This window comes from Esox lucius, chromosome 6, assembly GCF_011004845.1.
Source record: "Esox lucius isolate fEsoLuc1 chromosome 6, fEsoLuc1.pri, whole genome shotgun sequence".
NCBI lineage: Eukaryota > Metazoa > Chordata > Actinopteri > Esociformes > Esocidae > Esox > Esox lucius.
In genome coordinates this window covers 5,806,303-5,829,926 of record NC_047574.1, presented here as the reverse complement: position 1 = coordinate 5,829,926, position 23,624 = coordinate 5,806,303, and the positions used below count along the sequence as shown (strand labels likewise).

The following is a 23,624-nucleotide window of genomic DNA, read 5'->3' as shown; positions in this document are numbered from 1 at the left end:
ATACACACAAATTAACTTGGGGACACTATAAAGAATTATGTATTAGGAAGATATTGTATTGTCAAAATAAGAATTAATAAACATTATAGTCTATTTTAAAGGATTGCCAGAACAAATGGCTTTATTGAGCGCAACCAACAAATGCAATTGGTAGGAGTTTGTTAAAAGGCATTGGCATAGAACTAGATGCTATGGTTGGATTAAATGAAAGTAGAGATCTTTGACCACAAACACGCAGAGAGATTGGCACTGGAAGGATGTGTATGCAAAAGAAATAACTGAATACTTACTGTTTGGTGTAAAATCTTTAATGTTAGGGGGCCTTTTAGCTTGGACAGGTTCCAGGGCCCCTGTTATGGTAAATGGTAAATGAATGTAACCAAGTACTAGATGATTTTAGGCCAAAACCTGCTTGGATCTGCCAGGTGGTTGTAACTCAGAACAAGTGGATTTTGTGGCAAGACGACAAACCCAAGAACACATTGACAAGATTTACTTAGATTGCAAACAATCTTGTACATGTTTAGACCGAAGCTAAATTCCCTACCTTGTAGTTTCTTTCACTAATAATAACATCTTGACCAGGCCAGGCACACAAACACCCTTCTGCATAGAAACAGACAGATTAGCAGCCAGATGATTTGGGTCCCCCATGGTTCATTTGTTTGTTCATCATACTGGCCTAATGATCCATCTAAACCCATCCCTCTGACCTCTGGTCTTACTTGTCTTCAGGCCTAATGATCCATCTATACCCATCCCTCTGACCTCTGGTCTTACTGGCCCTTATGATTCATCTAAACCCATCCCTCTGACCTCTTACTGGCCTAATGATCCATCTTTTCAAGAGGCTGGCCCAGGATTTACAGTCACAAATCCTTCCAGAACTATAGAAACGGTTGTTTTCTCTGGTGATGCATACCTTAGTCACAGTGATGTTTAACATTTGAATTAAAAACCAATCGCCCGATGACCCTCAACCTGAATCGAAACTGAATTCTGACCCTTGTTGTGTTGATCTTCCTGCTTCCTCAGGAGGAGATCAGCCCGTTGGAGAATGCCATGGAGACGATGCAACTGACCAATGAGAAGATCAGCAACATGGTGCAGCGCCACCTGAGTGACCCCAACCTTCCCATCAACCCCCTCTCCATGCTTCTCAACGGCATCGTTGACCCCGCTGTAATGGGGGGCTTCACCAACTATGAGAAGGTACGATTTAATGTCCGGGTTAGAAGCTGTCTGCGTTTCGTTCTGCTGTTCTTGTGCTTGTTCAGTGATAATAAAGCTGAATCTAATTGAATGTATATGCGCACGCACAAATACACAGTATGTGCTGTGTAAACATAAGAGCTGAGGAGGTTCTCGTCCTCCTCCAGGCATTCTTCACTGAGAAGTATCAGGAGGAGCATCCAGATGACCAGGAGAAACTGGAGAAACTGAAGGACCTCATCGCCTGGCAGGTTAGACTGATGCATACACAAACTGACGTACACACACACACACATGCTTAGCAGCGGTCACAGGGATGGGGTGGTCATGAAACGTTTGTTAACCGTTATCTACCGTGCGCATGGCTGCAGTCTTGCATTCATTTACCTCGGATCAACACAACGATGCAAAGCTGTCTGCCAGGTTCGCTTGTTAATGTGATGGTTTGAAATGTCCAGTGGTGTCAAGCACATTACTGTGATTCCAGTCTCTGGTATCTCTCACTGCCACCTTCCTCTGGTATTTACGTATGGTGAGTAAACACCACGTCCTATTTTCAGAAGGATACAGCGAGGATGGAGATTAGTTTAGGTGCTGTATATGTCATGGCATTCTCCTCTGGCCCTGTGATAACCTCGGTTGAGACTGTGCCACCGAAGCTGGCTATGAAGAGGGTTATTTATTTAGATAGAAATGATCCAGCAGAAAACAGAACGCTGGCTGATGAGCGTGAAGAGAATCGTCCCCTCCCTGATGATCCTGACAGAACTGAACACAGCCCTGTGTTCGTTAAAGTTCCTGAGAGATAAGAAAATGGGAGTGTGCTGAAGCAAGCATCCTACAGTTCCAAAGTTCCAAGCGTTCCAATGTTCCAAGCATTCTGCAGTTCTAAGCATTCTGGAGTTCCAAACATTCTATTCTAAAGTTAGATGAGTTCCATGCATGAAATTGACGAGTGAAAAAACCAGCATGGAGCTTTTTCCCGCTCCGCGCCCTTAGAGATCCTGGAGGGGGGAGCAGATACAAACACAAATACTCGCTTCAGAGCTTTAATCTGCTCATTGTAGCACAGCCTCCTGGATCAATATCCTTTTCTCTCATCACATCCTCTCCCCCCCCAAACCACCTCCCTTCTCTCCTCCTCTTGGCTCTCCTTCTCTCCCCCCTCCCCCAACCCACCTCCCTTCTCTCCCCCCCTCCCCCAACCCACCTCCCTTCTCTACCTCCTCTTGGCTCTCCTTCTCTCCCCCCTCTCCTTTCTTTCTCACACCATCATTATTTCCTAGGAATATAGTTTGCATGCAGGGAATGGAACAAGCTCTAACGTTCAAGTTTTTAATGGTGTTAATTTGAACATTGTTTAAATGTATGTTTGTAGTTCCCAGCCTGGAGGAAAACTCGGCACGACCGTTTTCATTCCGGGGAATCCACCATGCGCGCTCGCATGATGATTAACGATCGAGAGACACACTCACCAGTGGGGGGACACAGACACACGTCAGTAGTTGTTCCATTAAACCTACCTCTTGCATGCAGGTGGAAGAGATTTTAATAGGTGTTTTCTTTATCAAAATAGGTCATCCTTCTGTTAGCAATGGAATAGCAATATAACTGATTTTCCCTGGAAGAAAGTCAATGTCTACTCATGTATCTAAGAGCCTTGAGATTCTATGAAAAGAAGATATAGAAGTTCAATAAATTAGAATGTATTATTATCTCATTCCCTAGGCTAGGTGAGTCATACAGGAACATGACATTAGCGTCTCTTTCATGCACACGCACGCACGCCCACAGAGAGCCACACACCTGCACACATTCACTTGTAAGTTCCATTGTGTTTGTGAGGTTTGACATCGTGGCGTTTCTTCCTTTCAGGATGTCACCGGGTTTTCTGAGCAATTGTAACTTCTTGGTACCTACCGTTTAAATAAATAATCAGGTTTTGAGACCTGGTTGGAAGTCTTATCTTTTCCGTCGTGTTAGATTTGGCAAGGTTCTGTTAACTTTGCCTCTGTTCGATGTGGCCTACATCTGGTCATCTAAGTAAGCATTTTACAAACTGTTGTTTGAGGAATATCTGCCAGCCCATGTAAAAGCCCCACTGATTGCATTGGTGGTTCATTCATAGAACCGGATTTACACGTAGCTACTGCGATGACTTCTGTTTAGGGGTTGGCACATACAGAATTGAATTTGAGTGTGTTCTTTATAAATCCTATGTTCTATCCCTACGAGGGAGTTTTCCACATCCTCTGTTCATCATGTTCTTGTTGTTGCTTGTTCTTTAGGGTTTTAATCTTGATACTTATATAAGTACGTGACAAGTGCTGAAGTAAAACTAGCTTTATGAAATCCATTTAACTGGTTTGATTCCTAATGGGGCTACGATAAGGACCAAAAACGTTTTTACTTACAGAACTGTTTCCTAGTGCAAGTCCAAAGTTAGAAAATAAAGTTGCGTTACTTAGTAGGTACGGTATCATAGAGACATTGTGTTAAAAGAAATGTTTGAATTAAAAGTGATGGCCAAAAGTTCTCTTACGCAAGCGTTCTAAAAAACATTCACTTTCAGAACGGGGTCAGGAAAAGGTTAGCAGGGATTCTTCAAAGGATTTGATTTCAAGACATGCTTCCTACAGCAAGAGGGTTGACCTCGAAGGACCTGTTACCTTTCAGAATGAGTTGGGAGAATAATGACAGCCAGGCGTTTAATGGAGATACTGAAAGCATTTTTATTGGATACCGTGTCCCTACCACAATTGCTTTATAAATAGTGTATTATTAACTTCTTCTTGGGCTCTGACTAAACAAAACAACCTAAAATCATTCCTTACTCCAGGTCACTTCTAGTGGTGGTGACTATCCAGGAAAATCATTTCAGGTTGGCCTTGTGAACGGGTTGGGATTTTCAGAGGGAGTGAAATATGGTGATGGACTGAGGATGTCCAGCGCTTCAGACTGTCCCTCCCAACGCTCTGGTTTTACCTTCCTCACAACCTTTATTCTTTAATAACCAATTTCTTCACATCCTTTGTCCTTGTATATCGCCATTCCATTAGGAAAATGATGGGGAGCACCGATAAGCCCTCATAAGGGATCATCTGAAATGCCCTCACAGTAGACCAATCAACACGCCCTCAGATCATCAAGTCCCACTTTGCATCTTTAAGTATCAGTCCAGCGCTTTAATCCTCTTCTTTTTTATTTTAAAGCTGGACTGGAATGTTTGGGTGTACTTTTCTTTTGACCAAAACAATCTCATCAGTCAGAGAGAAAGTCCTGGGGTTTGCAGGAACGTTTCATGTAAAGGTGTAATCTATAAGTTCCCTTGTAGCAAGCCATTGTTGCTCCCATGACTTTCTATCACCTGCATGTTCAAGTCTCGCTCCTCCCGCTGAAGACATATTGCCAAGGAAAAACTCCTCCTCTGTTCAAATCATGTGCTTTGTTTGTTTGACTGAGTTAGGAAAATAGAAATGCAAATGAATAGAAGATGCATTATTTTTCGTCCTATTTATTCTAGGCCTTTGAGTAATCTTAGTCTTAAGTGAACTCAAGTATGAGCAATGTATTGGTTGTGCTAGGCTAGAATATTCTGCATGTCAGAAGAAATCCACACCAGCTCAGTGCTTTGGATCTAGTCTACGTTATAAGTCATGAAGCAGGTCAGGCATGGCATCCTATCATTGCCATGGGGAGGGTAATTAAAAAGTTTAAGTTCTGCTCTGCAGTGTTTTATCCCATGGATTTGTCAGAAAGACAGGAAGAGAGAGACACATTCACCAACACACACACATGCGCACACTCTGCCACACACGCACCTTTCTCAAATGCAACAGTCTGAGTGAAATCATGACTTAAAGTGGTAAAGGGATGAGAATCTTGAGTAACTCTGACTTTTGTAACTCTGACTTATATACATTATCATCAAATAACTTGATCAACTTTGCGGTGATGACTACTGTCTCGAGGTAAAGTGTATGTGAGACTGTTCTGATATGTTGTCCCACCCAGCTATCTTAAGATGAAAGCGCTAATTGTAAGCTACTCTGGATTTGAGCATCTGATAAACGACTAAAATGTAAACAGGAAGAGAACGAGGGAAGTTATCTGTTTGAGGAGAGCAGATGTCTCTGTCTATCAGAGAGCTAGTTAGTGTCCTGAACACGAATCTATATAAACAAGACTAATGAAGGAGGGAAGCAGGAAAAGAAACTTCAGTTAGAGCCTAAACCTGGGAATTAAATGAAAACCTGCAAGCATGTGAGAGATATCAGCTTGAACTATCTGTCATAGTATGCCAATTAAAGAGAAATCCCGTCGTGTGATAGATTTCATCCTGGAATACCTGTACTAGTCACAGAGAGAACTCATCATTGTCAGGTGGAAATCTTGTAACACATTTTTTCCCCTTAATGTTTTTAGATAGATAATCATTATCACGAATTGATAGCAGTAATTCTGAAAATGTTTTAACTTTAGCATGATTGAAAATTCTTCACCATTCTTCAACATTGAAAATTCTTCAACATGCAGGTGTTGCATAATTGTATGTTTATTTATTTCCTTGTCAACGGACAACTATGAGGCAGAAGTGCATGATAAATGTCTAGGACGTAGTTGTTAGAGCATGAAATGGCTACGACGTAGGTGTAAGATTATGAGACTGTTAAGACACAGGATTAAGAGTATGAGACAGTTAAGACACAGGATTAAGAGTATGAGACCGTTAAGACGAAGGATTAAGAGTATGAGACAGTTAAGACACAGGATTAAGATTATGAGACCGTTAAGACACAGGATTAAGAGTATGAGACCGTTAAGACGAAGGATTAAGAGTATGAGACCGTTAAGACGAAGGATTAAGAGTATGAGACCGTTAAGACGAAGGATTAAGAGTATGAGACAGTTAAGACACAGGATTAAGAGTATGAGACAGTTAAGACACAGGATTAAGATTATGAGACCGTTAAGACGAAGGATTAAGAGTATGAGACAGTTAAAACACAGGATTAAGAGTATGAGACCGTTAAGACGAAGGATTAAGAGTATGAGACCGTTAAGACGAAGGATTAAGAGTGTGAGACAGTTAAGACACAGGATTAAGAGTATGAGACCGTTAAGACACAGGATTAAGAGTATGAGACCGTTAAGACACAGGATTAAGAGTATGAGACCGTTAAGACACAGGATTAAGATTATGAGACAGTTAAGACACAGGATTAAGAGTATGAGACCGTTAAGACACAGGATTAAGATTATGAGACAGTTAAGACACAGGATTAAGAGTATGAGACCGTTAAGACGAAGGATTAAGAGTATGAGACAGTTAAGACACAGGATTAAGATTATGAGACCGTTAAGACACAGGATTAAGATTATGAGACAGTTAAGACACAGGATTAAGAGTATGAGACAGTTAAGACACAGGATTAAGAGTATGAGACAGTTAAGACACAGGATTAAGAGTATGAGACAGTTAAGACACAGGATTAAGAGTATGAGACAGTTAAGACGAAGGATTAAGAGTATGAGACAGTTAAGACGAAGGATTAAGAGTACGAGACAGTTAAGACACAGGATTAAGAGTATGAGACAGTTAAGACACAGGATTAAGAGTATGAGACAGTTAAGACACAGGATTAAGAGTATGAGACAGTTAAGACACAGGATTAAGAGTATGAGGAATTGCAGGTTGCATCTGTCAACCATCCAATCCCATGTTTGCTGTAGGGCCTTGGTAAGTTACTGTGGGAACGCTTAGGTGTGCACATTGTGGATCATGAGAAATTGTCTGTTAACCTCCTGAAATGTTTTTGACAGCATAATATTGTCTGGGTTTAGTTAAGCTGAGCCTTTGTTGTAGTGCATTAACTTCCCTGACAGACACTGCAGAGGTAAATTAGCTATACAGGCAAATCATTTGTCAGTACAATAAAACCTGAGGTTTTGTTATGTGCTCATGAAATAAAGCACTGTGTGCCGTCGGTCATAGATGGGGAAGCACGAGCAGTATTGATCGACCAGATTCATTGGCTTTGTGTGGTTAACCCTTTCCAACCCCAGGGTTAGTGAAGTGATGTTGCAGTGACAGGATGCAGTGACAAGATGCAGTGTACGCAGCACCAGTTCTGGCTTGCACAGCTTTGGAGCCGCAATTGGGACGCATAGAAATCAGAATTTGGCTTCGGTATTGAACGTGACCTGTTGGAAATAAAGTGGTGCTGTGTCCTGCTGGGTTGATTTTCCGAGGAGCGATTAAGGTTGACTGTCTTGCTCAAGGACAGAGCAACACATTTTCAGCCTGTCCGCTAGGGGATTCAGTCTAGCAACCTTTTAGTTATCGGTCAACTGATCTAACCGCTAGGCTTTCCACAGGGTTGACTGTTAGGTATGACTCACAGGTGGTTATGAATTCAACTCCAAAGGCTGTTACAAACTACTGGCTCCTCCGGGTGGCTGTCTGACTAAGCCCATATATAGTACTCTTTAATGACAGGACCCTAAACAATAACTAGTTACATTACCAGAATTATACTGTATAAATCTCATCAGCCGTCTCAATGGCATCTAAAAGCCATCTGGTTGACTCTGCCATATGGACTGAGAGGAGGAAACGCACACCACTAGCGAGCAGCGCATCTCATTCCCCTTTGCGACCATGAAAAGCCCATCTGAAATTGAAAAAGCCACCACTCATATTTAATGTGTGAGATTTTCCTTTTCTAAATGATGGCGGTGAAATATTGCAGAGGGTGTTTCTACTCTCTGCCTGTTTGAACTGTCTAGTTGTCTTCCCTCACTGGGGACCAATTAGCAGATATTAACTATGGATTCTAGTTGGAAAATCCCAATTTCTCAATCTCTCTCTTTTTTTCCATTCCAATTCTTGCTCTCCTGCTAGCTTATCCTTTCTCACTTAACCTTCGCTGTCTCTATACCATTTTAGCTCATGTTAACGAACCTCATTTCTGGAGTAATTTCTGTCTTGTATACATGTTTATAGGCTCCATTTGACTTAAAACTAACAGTATACATCTAACAGCGGCTCTCAAATTTTTAGGGCCATGGGATTCATCATTGGACCCCTCATAATCAAAGCACAGTTCGACTGAGATTGAAGGAAACTAATAATAATAGCACACAAGGAATTTTACTATGACTTTGGCAGTGCATGGCTGAATAAACCAAGTTCTTCAGCCCTGGGAAGGATCATTTTAAAAACCCACATTTTGGCGTCTGAAAGAAAATGTTGCAGCTTTGAAACAAATTTCCTGCACATCTACACATTTTGCCATGAGGCTTGAATTATTATTAATTAATGTTTAAAAAGAAATGGGGGGGAATACAGGAACTGCTACTTTACAAACTTGATTGGTAGAGTATCGTGGGAACAAGTTTCTTTGTATAAATTAATATTGTATTTTATTGTTTGCTAATATCTGTTTTATTTGTTGTTGTTGGTTGAACAAAAGGGATGTTTGCATGTATGTCTTCATACCCCATGCAGTTTGAGAACCACTGACCTACGATAACCTTTTTATAGTGCGTTGCTATGCCAACACTGTGGTGTTTTATCATGCTACTGATGTGTGTGTGTATCTGGCAACAAGGTGTGTGTGTGTGTGTGTGTGTGCGCGCGCACGCGCTATAAATAGATGTGGGTATCCTGGGAAACAAGGTGGATTCTGCCCCATCACGTTCTTCATTGCTGTCTATCTATCCCTCTCTCTCTCTCTTAGCTCCCACCCCTTCCTGTCTCGCTGTCCATCTCGGTTTGTCTCACTCTGCCGCTCTCTCTCCCTGCTCAGAGTGTCCCTGCAGGGATTGTAAAGATGCTTGATATCACGGGAGACCCTCACTGGCTGCGTGCAAACAATCAGTCTGTCTTCATAGTTGAGCAGCATTTAGCTGGTGGAACCAAGCACAGCAAAATAATAACAGGACTCTGCGATGTCCTCAGGGCTAAAATGTTTCTCTCTGTTTGTATGTTTCTTTCTCTCTCTTTTAGGCGTGTGGTCTCAGTGTTCATGGTCTAGACCTTTGTATGGGTTGGAACATGAGGGCGCCTCCTGGACTCTCAGTGCTGTCCCCGTTACATTTTAGTATGTGTTCTTTACAGAGAAAGATTTGGATAGATTATCTCTTAGAAACATGAGTGTCTTTCCTAATCTGACCGAATCCGCTTTCAGGATGGGGAGCTATCTAACGTCACGTTGTGAGATATTAAAACTCTACCTTCGTTTTATGTGAGCCAAACACCTGATGTTTTATTAAATATGAAACATCATTAAAAGGACATTTTGGATTACATGACATTACCTTTCATGATATGATATCTAAGCCTACACCAATATGGAATTTAATCCAGCAGAAAGATATATTATTCTACATGGAGTATAAAAAGGCAGGATAATTGTCAATGTTACCCAGCACAATTGGAACATAATGAATATTTTTTATTTATTAAAAACGAATTAGAATATGCATTTATAAAAGTGCATATGCATATGGAAAACTTCCTGACGGCCTTTCAAAGTAGAGATAAAAGCCACTTTGTGTCAATTCTGCCTTTATTCATCAGAAGTCTGATGTCTCATTTGCCTTTCCAGGTAAACAGAAGGGAGAATGAAAGACTTATATGTTATTCATTTTGATATGTACAATTTGTCATAAGAGGTGCACTAAACTCAAAGGTGCAAATTTGTAACAAAAAAGCAATAGCCGAATAATTCTTTCTAGCACACCATGTTCCTGACAAACTAGTGTTTAGCTTGTGGTATATGCCTTTTTCTGCTTCATGACTTCAGTTATTAAAGCAATTATAATAATGAACCCTGATTAATCATGTGATCAGGCTTAATTGGAATTGCAAAATGTGTTTAAAAATTGGCCCTAAAGAAGAATATTGTTTCAACAGCTAACTTTACCCTCGTTTAGTAGGTTTTGGGGAGACATGCGTAAACATCTATTCACGGGACACACACAAAACAACATTGTAATCTACCCAATTACTGTAGTGACCCCATGTTCACTCCACCACAGTCAGGCTGGGTGGGGCTTATTTGTCTGGTACAATTGTGTTGGTGTCGTAATACAGATTACCCTCCCCCGCCAGACACCCCTTCATACCTTCCTCCAATGACATACTGTCATTACACCGCATCATCCAATCAATCTGGAGAGCTGCTGGGTGTCCAGGCACTTGAGCCGACCCTGAATCACACCTAAGCTTTTCAAGGTAACATCCTGTAGCTGATATTGTGCTACGACCTAGGCTATCTAGTGTGTTGTCTGTCATTCTTTTATATACTGCGCTCCCATCTGATGCTGTAGTTTCAATTTGTCTTCCTCACGCAGCGTACTGGCGCCCTACATGGTGAAGTGCCAGTACGTGACAAGTCGCGGGTTAAACAAAGTGGAATCACAATTCACGACGCAAATGTCTACTACTCTACGTTGCTATATAGAAAAAAAGTACGAGTGAAGCGCTCCAGACAGCTCTGGCACTGGTCAAGATGTTGAAGGTATGCTGTTGCAAAAACAGCATGAAGTGACTGTATCACGCTCCGGAAAGCTCCTGCTCAACGCTAAAATCAAGCCCTGGCTACGGATGGTTCTTATGCGAAAAACCATTAATGACATTAAACATTTGAAATGAATTGCATGCATTAACATTTTACTGTGACAGCCCTAGTGCAGATACAATGTCATTTTGGGCTGTAATTTTGTCCTTTGATGGCTGATCAGTTGATTGTGTTCTTACCTCGGTCTTTGAATTTGAAGGCGGTTATATTTCTCCAGATGCCACCTATAGCTGTTTGACAGGAAAAATGTGCTGCTTTGTTGTGGTTCAGATCACAGATTGCCCCTTTCGCTCTTGACTAAATATTACGGACAAAATCTTGTAATTCCTGACATACTACGGTGAACTTGTGAATTTAGGACTGTCATGTTTTAAAGTTTTAATCTGTTTTAATTATATTAGCCACTCTGTCTGCTTGCGAGACACAATATTATACATTTGTGCATGCGTCTGAAGTAGTCTCTGAACTGTAATACATTTTGTGTGTTTTGAGTGTAAAGAAAATAAATATGTCAGTTATAATTGTTGCACTGCATTACATTTTCACGGGTCTAACTACGAAAAATATATTTCACCCATATTTGTAGGAGTATGTCTGTCTGTATTAGTGTAGCATTGGTGAATAAGTCCGTCCGCCTCTGTGCAAGGCTCGAGTGTCATCTGACTAGGACGAACACACAGACACACAGCGCTCTCTCAAATTAAATTAAATAATTAGCATGCAGGGTGGTGACAGAGAGGTTGTCACTGTGGCCAAACCAGAGTATAGGAGTTATTATAAAAAGTATCCGTATGTTTGAGCTACAGTTGTTAATAACTCTCTCTCTCTTTCACTCGCGCACACCACCTTATTTGCCCGACTCATTCTGCTGTGCAACTTTTTGTTCTTGGGGAAAATCCCTTATTCAGGCGTTGGGCTTCTGTGAATAGGCATGTGAATATGTTATCCGTGGAGACACTGTACTGAAGATATGGTATACACTGAATGATGTAGAGCAGAACGGCTGTGGGAACACACACTGTAAATAAAAACACTTGGACAGGTGCATATAAACTGTGTGTACGCTGGTAACCTCTGCTTGCAAAAAAATGCAACAGGGGGCCACATTTAATTTTGTATTTTTCTATTCATAGCGATAACTAAATTTTTTGCTTCTTTGCGGCGACCTGAAACCGTGGGGACAGTTTTTATGTCCATGGCTTGGAGGGGAGAAGGCGGGATACGGTTCATTCTGTTGTTTCTGCTAGATGCAGCGAGCCGAGGCAGAACCACCTGATTGTAGCGATGTAAAGCCAACAGCCTGAGGGGAAACTCAGCCGGCTGTACTCTGAAGAGCTACCCATTACCGTGGTGTCTCGTCACCCTGAGGTCTCCCTGTGGGAATCCCGGGCCTCCGGTGGCCAGGGCACTTGAGCTGGAGTACGGCTGACGGGGGGTTTCCTGATTGCCTGTACGATTTTCTGCTGGGTCCTGGGTTGTCAAGGCTACGGAAGGGGTTTTCTTGTCTTTCAGTGTGTCGTGTCGCCGGGTTGTTTAATTACCAAAGCGTGTCAATGGGGGGAGTGGTGTTTTGAGATACCAAGGTCTGTAATGTTTTGTGTGGTGGCATGTCTGATGCTGTGGAATGTGGGGGCGTAGAATGTGTCATCAGATGTTGTCGTAATTGTGAGACATGACGGTTGTAATGTGTCCTTGAGTGGAATAGTGTTTTGAGATGTGATGGCTGTAATGTTTTGGATGGCAGCTTGTCTAATGTTGTGGAATGTCAAGGTTATGATGTGTCATTAGTTGGAGTAATGTTTAATGGAGTAGCAATAAGGCTTAACTGCCTTGCCCAGGCAGCTCCCATCTGCCAAACACCCATCTACCCTCTCATCCACCATCTACTCACCCACCCACCCGTCTACCCCCTCACCCACCCATCTACCCACCCACTCAACCACCCACCCAGCCATCTACCCACCCACTCAACCACCCACCCAGCCATCTACCCACCCACTCAACCACCCACTCAACCACCCACCCAACCGTCTACCCACCCGTCTACCCCCTCACCCACCCATCTACCCACCCAGTCAAACACTCGCCCAACCATCAACCCACCCATCTTACCACCCTCTACCCACTCAACCACCCACCCTCTACCCACTCACCCACCCATCTTACCACCCTCTACCCACTCAACCACCCACCCTCTACCCACTCACCCACCCATCTTACCACCCTCTACCCACTCAACCACCCACCCGTCTACCCACTCACCCACCCATCTACCTATGTTCTCTCTCAGCTGTCTGTGTAAACTCATCCTTGCTGTCCTATTTATACACTCTGTGTGATGAAGAAGAAGAGCACACAGTGACTCTAGAGAGCCCAGGGCGGTTAGGTGACTATGGCAACCAGACATTCTACTAGGGCTTTAATGAACACAGTCAACGTCCCTTTCTCAGCAGGCCGGAGTTCTGAAGACACACACACACACCCACTGACCTTCTGTTTGCTTGGGCCTGTGTCTGTACCTTAGAGCGTTTAGTGTCTGTGGGAGAAATCTGGAGCATAATGAACCACCGGAGACATGGAGGTCAAGAGGAGATAATGGAGGAATATGAGTGATAATGGGGGGATAGAGGACTAATAATGGAGGGATAGAGGACTGATAATGGAGGGATAGAGGTCTGATAATGGAGGGATAGAGGTCTGATAATGGAGGGATAGAGGTCTGATAATGGAGGGATAGAGGTCTGATAATGGAGGGATAGAGGACTGATAATGGAGGGATAGAGGTCTGATAATGGGGGATAGAGGTCTGATAATGGAGGGATAGAGGTCTGATAATGGAGGGATAGAGGTCTGATAATGGAGGGATAGAGGGCTGATAGTGTTGGGATAGAGGACTGATAGTGTAGGGATATTGGACTGATAATGGAGGAATATGAATGATAACGGAGGGATAGAGGACTGATAGTGTTGGGATAGAGGACTGATAGTGCAGGGATATTGGACTGATAATGGAGGAATATGAATGATAACGGAGGGATAGAGGACTGATAGTGTTGGGATAGAGGACTGATAGTGCAGGGATATTGGACTGATAATGGAGGAATATGAATGATAACGGAGGGATAGAGAGTGATAATGGAGGAACATAAAGTTGATATTGGAGGACTATAGAATTGATTATGGAGGAACATTAGTTAATTATACAGGAATAGGAGTGATAATGGAGAAATATAGGTGTGGTAATGGAGGTGTAGAAGATGATAATAAAAATGTATGGAAGAACGATAGTAGTAGACAAGGAAAGATAAGTAGATAAGGATGAAATGAGAAATAATAAAGGATGAATACAAAGAGTGATAATGGAGGGAGGGATGGAATTAATAAAACTGGAATATAAGAGAAATATAGGATGAATAGATGATGGATAAAAAGAATAATATTAGAGTTCAGGAGGATAATGTATGAATTGGCTAGTTATAATGTAGGAATTCTGAAGCCATAATGGAGAAATGAAAGGAGCAATAATGGAAGAATTGAATAGAGTGGTATAGAAACCTGAGGGATAACATTTCATGTTCATTCCCGCAGAACGGGTCCTACTGTTGACTTTTCTGATGTAATCGACCAGACTGTGTTGTCCTCTGAGCTATGTTCAGATCCCTTACGCCTGTGTGGGCGCGTGTGTGTCTGTGTTCAGATCCCTTACGCCTGTGTGGGCGCGTGTGTGTCTGTGTTCAGATCCCTTACGCCTGTGTGGGCGCGTGTGTGTCTGTGTTCAGATCCCTTACGCCTGTGTGGGCGCGTGTGTGTCTGTGTTCAGATCCCTTACGCCTGTGTGGGCGCGTGTGTGTCTATGTTCAGATCCCTTACGCCTGTGTGGGCGCGTGTGTCTATGTTCAGATCCCTTACGCCTGTGTGGGCGCGTGTGTGTCTGTGTTCAGATCCCTTACGCCTGTGTGGGCGCCTGTGTGTCTGTGTTCAGATCCCTTACGCCTGTGTGGGCGCGTGTGTGTCTGTGTTCAGATCCCTTACGCCTGTGTGGGCGCGTGTGTGTCTGTGTTCAGATCCCTTACGCCTGTGTGGGCGCGTGTGTGTCTGTGTTCAGATCCCTTACGCCTGTGTGGGCGCGTGTGTGTCTGTGTTCAGATCCCTTACGCCTGTGTGGGCGCGTGTGTGTCTATGTTCAGATCCCTTACGCCTGTGTGGGCGCGTGTGTGTCTGTGTTCAGATCCCTTACCTGGCGGATGGCGTTCGTATCCATGGAGAGAAGGTGACAGAGGCGCTGCGGCCGTTCCATGACCGCCTGGAGGCCTGCTTTAAACAGCTCAAAGAAAAAGTCGAGAAACAGTATGGAGTCAAAACACTGGTGAGATGTCTCTTCAAACTCTTCCCTCATCCCCCCATTTGTCCCACCCCCTCCTCTCTCCTCCTCTTTTATGGGCTCCTCATTCTCTCCTCGCTCACCTCCTCTCCCTCCTTTCAGTCTGAAAGGCTACACTGAAATATGTTACAGTCTTGCCGACCATGCCAGATTCACCCTCACTAATGGCTACTTTACGTGAACGTAGAATGGACAAAATATGGCCCAATAAGATAAAAAAAAAACAGTTATTCCAAGTTCTAGCTGCACTGTGTGTTCTGGAACAAAAGTGGGTGTGTTCTGAACAAGATTAACAGAAATAGTCATAATATATCAACCCACTGTTCAGGTCTCAAAATCCTTTTTACACTAATTGTTTTGTTTATTTGTGTAATACCCTAACTGGAATGGTCCGCATTATCTCTGAGCTACCTATTCAGCTGATGTCAGCACACACACAGTTGTTTGTGTTTTCTTTGTTCTAATACAGAGGCATTGCCTAATGGTATTGTTAGGGACCAATCCCATTGCTACAATGAACTGCCCCAACAGTCATTATTGCCAGCCTAGTTTTTTACATGACCTTGCCTTGCATTCAATAGTGACAGAGCTTTTGAATGGGCAGAAGCTGGCAATAATAAGGTCACCTGCCAGGTTATTTTAATGGAGGTGAAGAATCTCCTTTAGAAAATGCAGTCCTTTCCATGTTTAAAATGCTGGGACTACTTTATAAAGTCTGTCCATGCCAACATTAAACATTTAAAACGAAGTCTGCATTAATTAAAGTCCCACCATTCCAATATTGGATATTTGATATGCAGTTTCCAAAATTCCTGTCCTGGAATATTATGCAGTCAGTGCACAACCTTGGCTGAATCCCTGCAGTTGACCCATTGGAATGATGTCACTGTCTGGGGCAGACCTGTAGATAGATAGGGCTGCGTGCTCTCCTTGCACACTAGTGACTCCTTGTGGAAGCTCAGGCGCTGGCTCAATTCTGGTTGTCGGCCAGGGAATGTGCTCTCCTCACAGAATTCCCTCCAAACTTTTCTTACCTTTCTGCTTTGGCACCTGATGTTCTCACACACCCACACACACACACACACATGTTTGTATGGCTATCCTCATGGGGACCAGAATATAGAAATTGCATGCTCCCTTGCCCTAATCTTAACCCTGAACTTAACCTAACCCTAATCCAACCTTAACCTCAATAAAGTAACATTTATGCCTAAACTTTACCTAGATGTAATGCCTAACTTTAACCCTGAACTTAACCAACAATGCCTGGACCTTAAAGAAACACCAATTCTAACTCTAAAATGAATTGTAAGTTTGACCCCTAAACCTAAACCCTGAGCCAGAAATTGACTTTTGCCTTATGTAAAACATTTTCTGGTTTTACTATACTCATGGGGACATTTGGTCCCCATGAGTATAGTTAGACCTAAAACACATACACGTACACACACATACACACAAACGTACACACACACACATACATACATAAAAGCCCCAATGGCATTGAGCTGTAACAAACTAACATCGGTCCCAGGAGTCCGGTATTGATCACTTTGAGATGAGAGAAAGACGAGTGACTAGGGAGGAAGAGCAGAGGAGGAGAAAGGGGAACAATCAGAGGAGGAGGATGACAATAGGGGAGAGGAAAAGACAAGTACGAGAGGAGAGTGAGAAGGAGGAAAGGAGGAGCAGTCGGAGAGGAGGAGCAGTAGAGACAAATGAACACAATATAAATTCATGAGGTGGAGCATCACGGGCATGTGTGGCGTGTTTGTGTGGGTCACTGTGTGCGCATGCCTGTATGCGTGCGTGTATGTGTGTGTTTTGCGTGCGTGAATGTGTGTGTGCGTGCGTGTGTGTGTGTGCTTGATGCATTTGTTGTAAAGCACTGCTCAAGGACAGGACAGTACTGCCGAGGACTCTCAATGAGCTACAGCCCCGGAAAAATTAACATAACTTCACGGTGTGTCCAGACCTTATAGTTCGGCCGTTCCTCGCAGACTGTTTGGCTCATTTGTACCCCTCCCGTCTCTGTGTTCCCTCTCTCTTTCTATATCCGATGAATATGTGGCGTTCCGGTGCTAATTTTATTAAGTCACGTTGCGGTACCTGTTGTGGTGCTGACTGTGTGTGTGTGTGTGTGTGTGTGTCCCGGCAGCCTGCGGTGGATGAGAGGCGTGGCTCCCGTCCTCGCTCCATGGTGCGCTCCTTCACCATGCCCTCGCAGCAGAGGCCTCTGTCTGTGGCTTCAGTCAACTCCATCTCCTCTGACAACTCCCCCTCCAGGCCTGGCTCCGACGGGTAACTGTGATACACTCGTGCATTATCATGTCACCAACAGGGACAGCTGGGTAACTGTGATACGCTCATACATTATCATGTCACCAGCCAGGACAGCAGGGCAACTGTGATACATTATCATGTCACCCACAGAGACGTCAGGATAACTGTGATACACTCATACATTATCATGTCACCAACAGGGACAGCATGGTTACTGGGATACACTCATACATTATCATATCACCAACAGGGACAGCAGGGTTACTGGGATACACTCATACATTATCATGTCACCAACAGGGACAGCATGGTTACTGGGATACACTCATACATTATCATATCACCAACAGGGACAGCATGGTTACTGGGATACACTCATACATTATCATGTCACCAACAGGGACAGCATGGTTACTGGGATACACTCATACATTATCATGTCACCAACAGGGACAGCATGGTTACTGGGATACACTCATACATTATCATATCACCAACAGGGACAGCAGAGTAAAGGCACCATAAAAATATCCTATTTCTGGATACAACTTTCAGTAGGTGCGGATACACACTCACATACTTTTATGAAAAAATTGAGGTGGCAGTAAACCGCAAAATGGTCATGCGCGTTCCTAAATGTTTCACCACACATTTAGTTAAGAACTGACTTACAAACATTTCAGGGAGGACAGAGCTCCTACACATTTACCGTTGTTGTTAAACATGGGGTCGTCTCATCTCTCTCTCATCTCTCCATTGTCTTCCTCTGGGGTCGTCTCATCTCTCTCTCTTCTCTCCATTGTCTTCCTCTGGGGACGTCTCATCTCTCCATTGCCTTCCTCTGGGGACGTCTCATCTCTCCATTGCCTTCCTCTTGGGACGTCTCATCTCTCCATTGCCTTCCTCTGGGGACGTCTCATCTCTCTCTCATCTCTCCATTGCCTTCCTCTGGGGACGTCTCATCTCTCTCTCATCTCTCCATTGCCTTCCTCTGGGGACGTCTCATCTCTCCATTGCCTTCCTCTGGGGACGTCTCACCTCTCTCTCATCTCTCTCTCATCTCTCCATTGCCTTCCTCTTGGGACATCTCATCTCTCTCTCATCTCTCCATTTCTCTGGTTCTCCTGCCCAGCTTTACCCTGGAGCCTCTCTTGCCAAAGAAGCAATACTTCAAGTCTCAGGACAAGCTGGACCGAGAAGAGTTGGAGCGGGAGAGGAAGGACCGGAAGAAGGAGAAGCGGAACAGTAAACATCAAGAGATCTTCGACAAGGAGATGAAGACAACTGAAATCACCCTACAGCCTGCAGAGGCAGTCATTCTTTCAGAGACGGTAAGGGTGGACCAAAATCGTAATCTTCGTTCCATCCTTTCACTCCGTGTCCTGTTCTGTCTTTTCTCACCATTCCTGTGTCCTCTCCATCACCGCAGCAGAGCTTCAAAGCCCTCTGCTCTGGCCCTTCTGGCTGAAACCACCAGTAAAGAAATTAAAAGTGAGGCCCAGGGAGGCCAGCCGGGCATCGGCCCCCTTCATAGAGCTGATTCCCTGGGGGCAGAATGGAGAGGAAAGCGGTCTCTTCCATTCAATTCCATGAGTGCGTGGAAGAGACTAATCCATAAGCTGTAGTGTATGATTGGATTTATAGTATATCTGCCAGCTGAGGCAGGACTAGGAAGCGTGTCTGTGCTACAGATCTACTCACGGCATCACCTGCTATCTCCTGGGTTTCAGAGTGGGTATAATGACACAAATGAAGATGTGTCAATAGTTAAAATGGCGCTCTTCAAAACACGTTTACAGTAAAGGCGGAAATTAAAACCCTCTCTGAAAACCAATGGTTGTAACCAGAAATAAGACACAGCATGCCGACAAATACCCTGCCATTTCCATTTGGGGCCTGCTTTAAAAATACAAATAGCCTCGCTTCAGTGTTTGCATTTTCAGAGAGAAATACGATGAGCAGTCCCACCGGTCCTAAAGCAATTTTCTCAGCAAATTATGTTTCATTGATCTCTCTTTTGTTATAATTCCACTTGGATGCAATTAGTTGTCAATGCCGAACATTACCAGAATGGCTATCCGAAGCGGGGTTGGCGTGGTCAGTGTATGTAAAGGAATATGTTCTGATACAGGATTAATGGTTCGGTGCCGCCGTGATGGGCTGGGATGTGTGGCATTTCTTTTTTTCTCTCTCTGCCTCTCTACAGATCAGTCCCCTGAGGCCTCAGAGACCTAAGAGTCAGGTGTTGAATGTTCTGGGCGGAGACCGTCGCCTCTCAGTGTCCCCGGGACCCAATGCCTCCCCGGGGCCCCCTCCCATCACCCCCAGGAACAAACTGTCCTTCAGCCTGCCCACCGTCTCCAGTGAGTACACACACACACACACACGTTCACACGCATACACACAAATATGAGGCACACGTTGTTGCACATGGATTTGGACAACAAGGGATACCAGTTTTGGACTGTGTGTTCATTTCCTTGGTAGTTTGAGATGTGTGCCTATGGTGCCTGGTTAATCGTCTTTCATGCGTTTTTGATTGTCACACATCATATTTTGTTTTGTTAATTGCATGCAAGCTCACAATCCCAATTTCTGCTTTTACCCCAAGAATACTGAATTGAGGAATGGGACTGGAACTGTTGTTAGGGTGCCTAGGCTGTTGTCTGCTCAGGGCTTTGATCCCGCAACCCTTCATGCATGCATAAACCTGGCAACCTCTACAACATGACCTTATCCTGCTGTCTGAAAGTCTCTTTCACAGCTACTTCTGCAACATTACCTTATCCTGCTTTCTGAAAGTCCTTCACAGCTACTTCTGCAACATTACCTTATCCTGGTGTCTGAAGGTCTCTTTCACAGTTACTTCTGCAACATTACCTTATCCTGCTGTCTGAAGGTCTCTTTCTCTGCTAACGATTCAACATTACCTTATCCTGCTGTCTGAAGGTCTCTTTCACAGATACTTCTGCAACATTACCTTATCCTGCTGTCTGAAGGTCTCTTTCACAGATACTTCTGCAACATTACCTTATCCTGCTGTCTGAAGGTCTCTTTCACAGATACTTCTGCAACATTACCTTATCCTGCTGTCTGAAGGTCTCTTTCACAGATACTTCTGCAACATGACCTTATCCTGCTGTCTGAAGGTCTCTTTCACAGATACTTCTGCAACATGACCTTATCCTGCTGTCTGAGTGTCTCCTTCCAGGGGCTTTCTGGAGCTGTCTGTGTCATCACATTACTGTGTCTTGCATCAGTTCCTCCCACGGTTCTCTCTTAGAACGTTCAGAGATGAAGAGGATGGCGCGATGCCTCGCTCTCTGTTAGATCTGTGGACAGACAGAAAGTGAGACGGTGTTGCACAGTGTGTCCTCATCTTTAAAAGCCTCAAATGGGTTTCCCAGCAAACCTAAAAACCTGTCATGCTGTTCAGGAGGCCCTCTGGATTCCAAAGGCTGCTGTTGTTGTTGTTTGGAATCAACTGTTTACATTGTTCACCTTACACAGATGGCTGTCTGTTTGTCTAAATGTCCCTCCCCCCTCTGCAGATCTGGAGCTGAACGGCATGGGGGCAGATAAAGGGGAGACTCCTCCCCCCCTGCCAGTGAAGGGCATCTCCGCTGATTACGGGAACCTGCTTGGAGATAATCAGGACCTGACAAGCCCCTCCACACCTCCTCCGCCCCCGACGCATCATCCAAGGGTAGGGCTTTTAATTAGGGCCACGCTCCTTAATGATGTCACTCTACTGCCATTAATGAACCATGGGCCCACCAGCTGTGTGTGTGTGTGTGTGTGTGTGTACGTATGTGTGTGTGTACGTATGTGTGTGTGTACGTATGTGTGTGTGTACGTATGTGTGTGTGTACGTACGTGTGTGTGTACGTACGTGTGTGTGTACGTACGTGTGTGTGTACGTACGTGTGTGTGTACGTACGTGTGTGTGTACGTACGTGTGTGTGTACGTACGTGTGTGTGTACGTACGTACGTGTGTACGTACGTACGTGTGTACGTACGTGTGTCTGTACGTGTCTGTACGTGTCTGTACGCGTGTGTGCGCGTGTACGCGTGTGTGTACGCGTGTGTGTACGCGTGTGTGTACGCGTCTGTACGCGTCTGTACGCGTCTGTACGCGTCTGTACGCGTGTGTACGCGTCTGTACGCGTCTGTACGTGTCTGTATGTGTGTGTACGGGTGGGTGTGTGTTCATGTGGGGACTGATGCCTACCGTGTCTCTGGCATTTGTCCTGGGCTGCCATGGCGACCTGATTGATGGGTTGATTACCTTTCACATACGTCTGCTGTTGGTCAGGACCTCATTGCACATATGCCCACACACACATGAATGCCTGCCTGTTAGTCTGCCTGCATGCTTGTCTGCCGGTCTGTCTGTCTGTCTGCCTGCCTGCCTGCCACGCCTGTGGTGTGTGTGTAGTCAGGTTATTTTTTCCCCCAGAGGGATGTGAGACAGTGATTCAGTACAAGCAGATGTTCCCAGCTTGAGTGACAGCAGGTTCCTCTACAAGTCCTTGAGTGAACATAACGTGTTGTCTCTTTCAAAAACAGCCGTGTCGTCCATCAAGTTTGTTCATTGTCACTTGCCCATTGTAAATAGACTGCATTCATTGTTGTAGCAGTTTGAGAAGCTCTGGTTGTGCCAATCCTCTGGGTATGAGGTGGTCCACTGACTGTCTTGAAATCAGTTGGTGTTCTAGTTAATAAGTTGTTAATGAGTCATGCAAATGAAAACAGTTGTATTGATTGTAGTTCATTTTACTGTTGAATCCACAGCTTCAATCATAGACAGTGGCCAACCTCCAAGGTTGAATAATAGCATTCTTATGTAGAGCTGTCTGTCCATGGGATCCATGAACTGCTGAATTGTTAAATAATATGCTAAATTTCCAGGGATAATGATATTAAGATGTCTTACTTCTATTGAAGCATCCATGCAATGCTAAAGATTTCATAATGTCTCATAACAAGTCTTAATACTTCTATTTTCTCCTGTAGAATGTGCCACCTCCTCTGCCCAGCAAGACGCCTCCTCCTCCTCCTCCCAAGACCACCAGGAAACAAGCGTCAATTGATTCGGGAATTGTACAATAACCAAGACATTATTCACTCTGCCAAAAATGCCGTGGTCACCGCCTAAAGACACCGCTGATATGTCTTCACTTTGTTAGTGTGCACTATGTTCCACCAGGGCCCTTAAGGGGCTGATAGAAATGAGTGACCTGCATATGGAAAAGTGGCCCATTTGTACCCACCTTATTGATTCCTTCAAGTGTGATGATGCAGCGTGCCCTACAATATGTTAAGATGGGAATCCATTACACAAGGTTATTAGTCGAATGCTTGTTTGATGCCATCAGTGATCCTCCACTGGATACCACTCTGGATCTCCATAATGGAACAAGATCTTTTTCCGTCAATAGGATGAGGGACGTTTTTGACCAGTAGACAACAACATGCTGAAAATAAAAAAAAAGTTATATTATCTCTCCTATGGTATTATCTTCTTTTTTTTTATCATCAATATTCCTACTATGTACAGAGGTATGTATATATGATTTTATTTTATTTCAATTTTTATGTGGAATTTATCATTACTTTTTGTATTAACATTGCATTAGATTAACTGGCATTCATTCATATCCCCCCAAAAAAGGGCTTTTAGGTTTTTAAATTACAAGGACTGAGAACTGGTCTGTGAGTATCTGCCTATCAGTAATAACATTGTGATGGTTGGTGCTTTCTTTGGAGTGGACCATAATCCCTCTCTACACAGATGTTGTCATTGTATAGGGTGTTGTTATAGAATGCTGTAGCCTTGAATTCTAATAACAATGACTGTTCCTGATTCACTACTGACTTCTGAATAAACTTCAACTTTATGTATAAAAATAAACTGGTGGGCTTCTTTTTTTTTTGTACGGCTGAGAGTGTTCCAAGCTGCTGATCTCACCTGTATGAGTCAGTGTGGGTTCAAATCAGGTAACCTTTAACTCCCCCTTGACCCCCTCAGTCAAAACAGAACATTTTAAAAATGCATGCTCATTAAAATAGAAAACTTCAACTAAAACAGAACAAAATGCAAATGTTTCTTTGGGTTCTAAAGCAAGTGCCAGTGTGTTCTTTCTCTGTTCTTATATAA

General features: G+C 43.8%; 1 protein-coding gene across 10 annotated transcripts in view; it reads left to right on the top strand.

The window, feature by feature from the left end:
• dock1 (dedicator of cytokinesis 1) overlaps positions 1–23,041 on the top strand; it is a 263,696-nt gene extending 240,655 nt beyond the window's left edge. For all 10 annotated transcript variants that reach the window (XM_034292884.1, XM_034292883.1, XM_034292881.1 and 7 more), the window contains 8 exons: positions 1,036–1,212; positions 1,380–1,463; positions 15,028–15,165; positions 17,339–17,481; positions 18,596–18,794; positions 19,670–19,826; positions 21,015–21,169; positions 22,481–23,041. In XM_034292884.1, the coding sequence (XP_034148775.1) occupies positions 1,036–1,212; positions 1,380–1,463; positions 15,028–15,165; positions 17,339–17,481; positions 18,596–18,794; positions 19,670–19,826; positions 21,015–21,169; positions 22,481–22,576 (1,149 nt within the window). In that variant the 3' untranslated portion in view covers positions 22,577–23,041. The remainder of the gene's footprint in view (positions 1–1,035; positions 1,213–1,379; positions 1,464–15,027; positions 15,166–17,338; positions 17,482–18,595; positions 18,795–19,669; positions 19,827–21,014; positions 21,170–22,480) is intronic.
• The last annotated feature ends 583 nt before the right edge of the window (positions 23,042–23,624 follow it).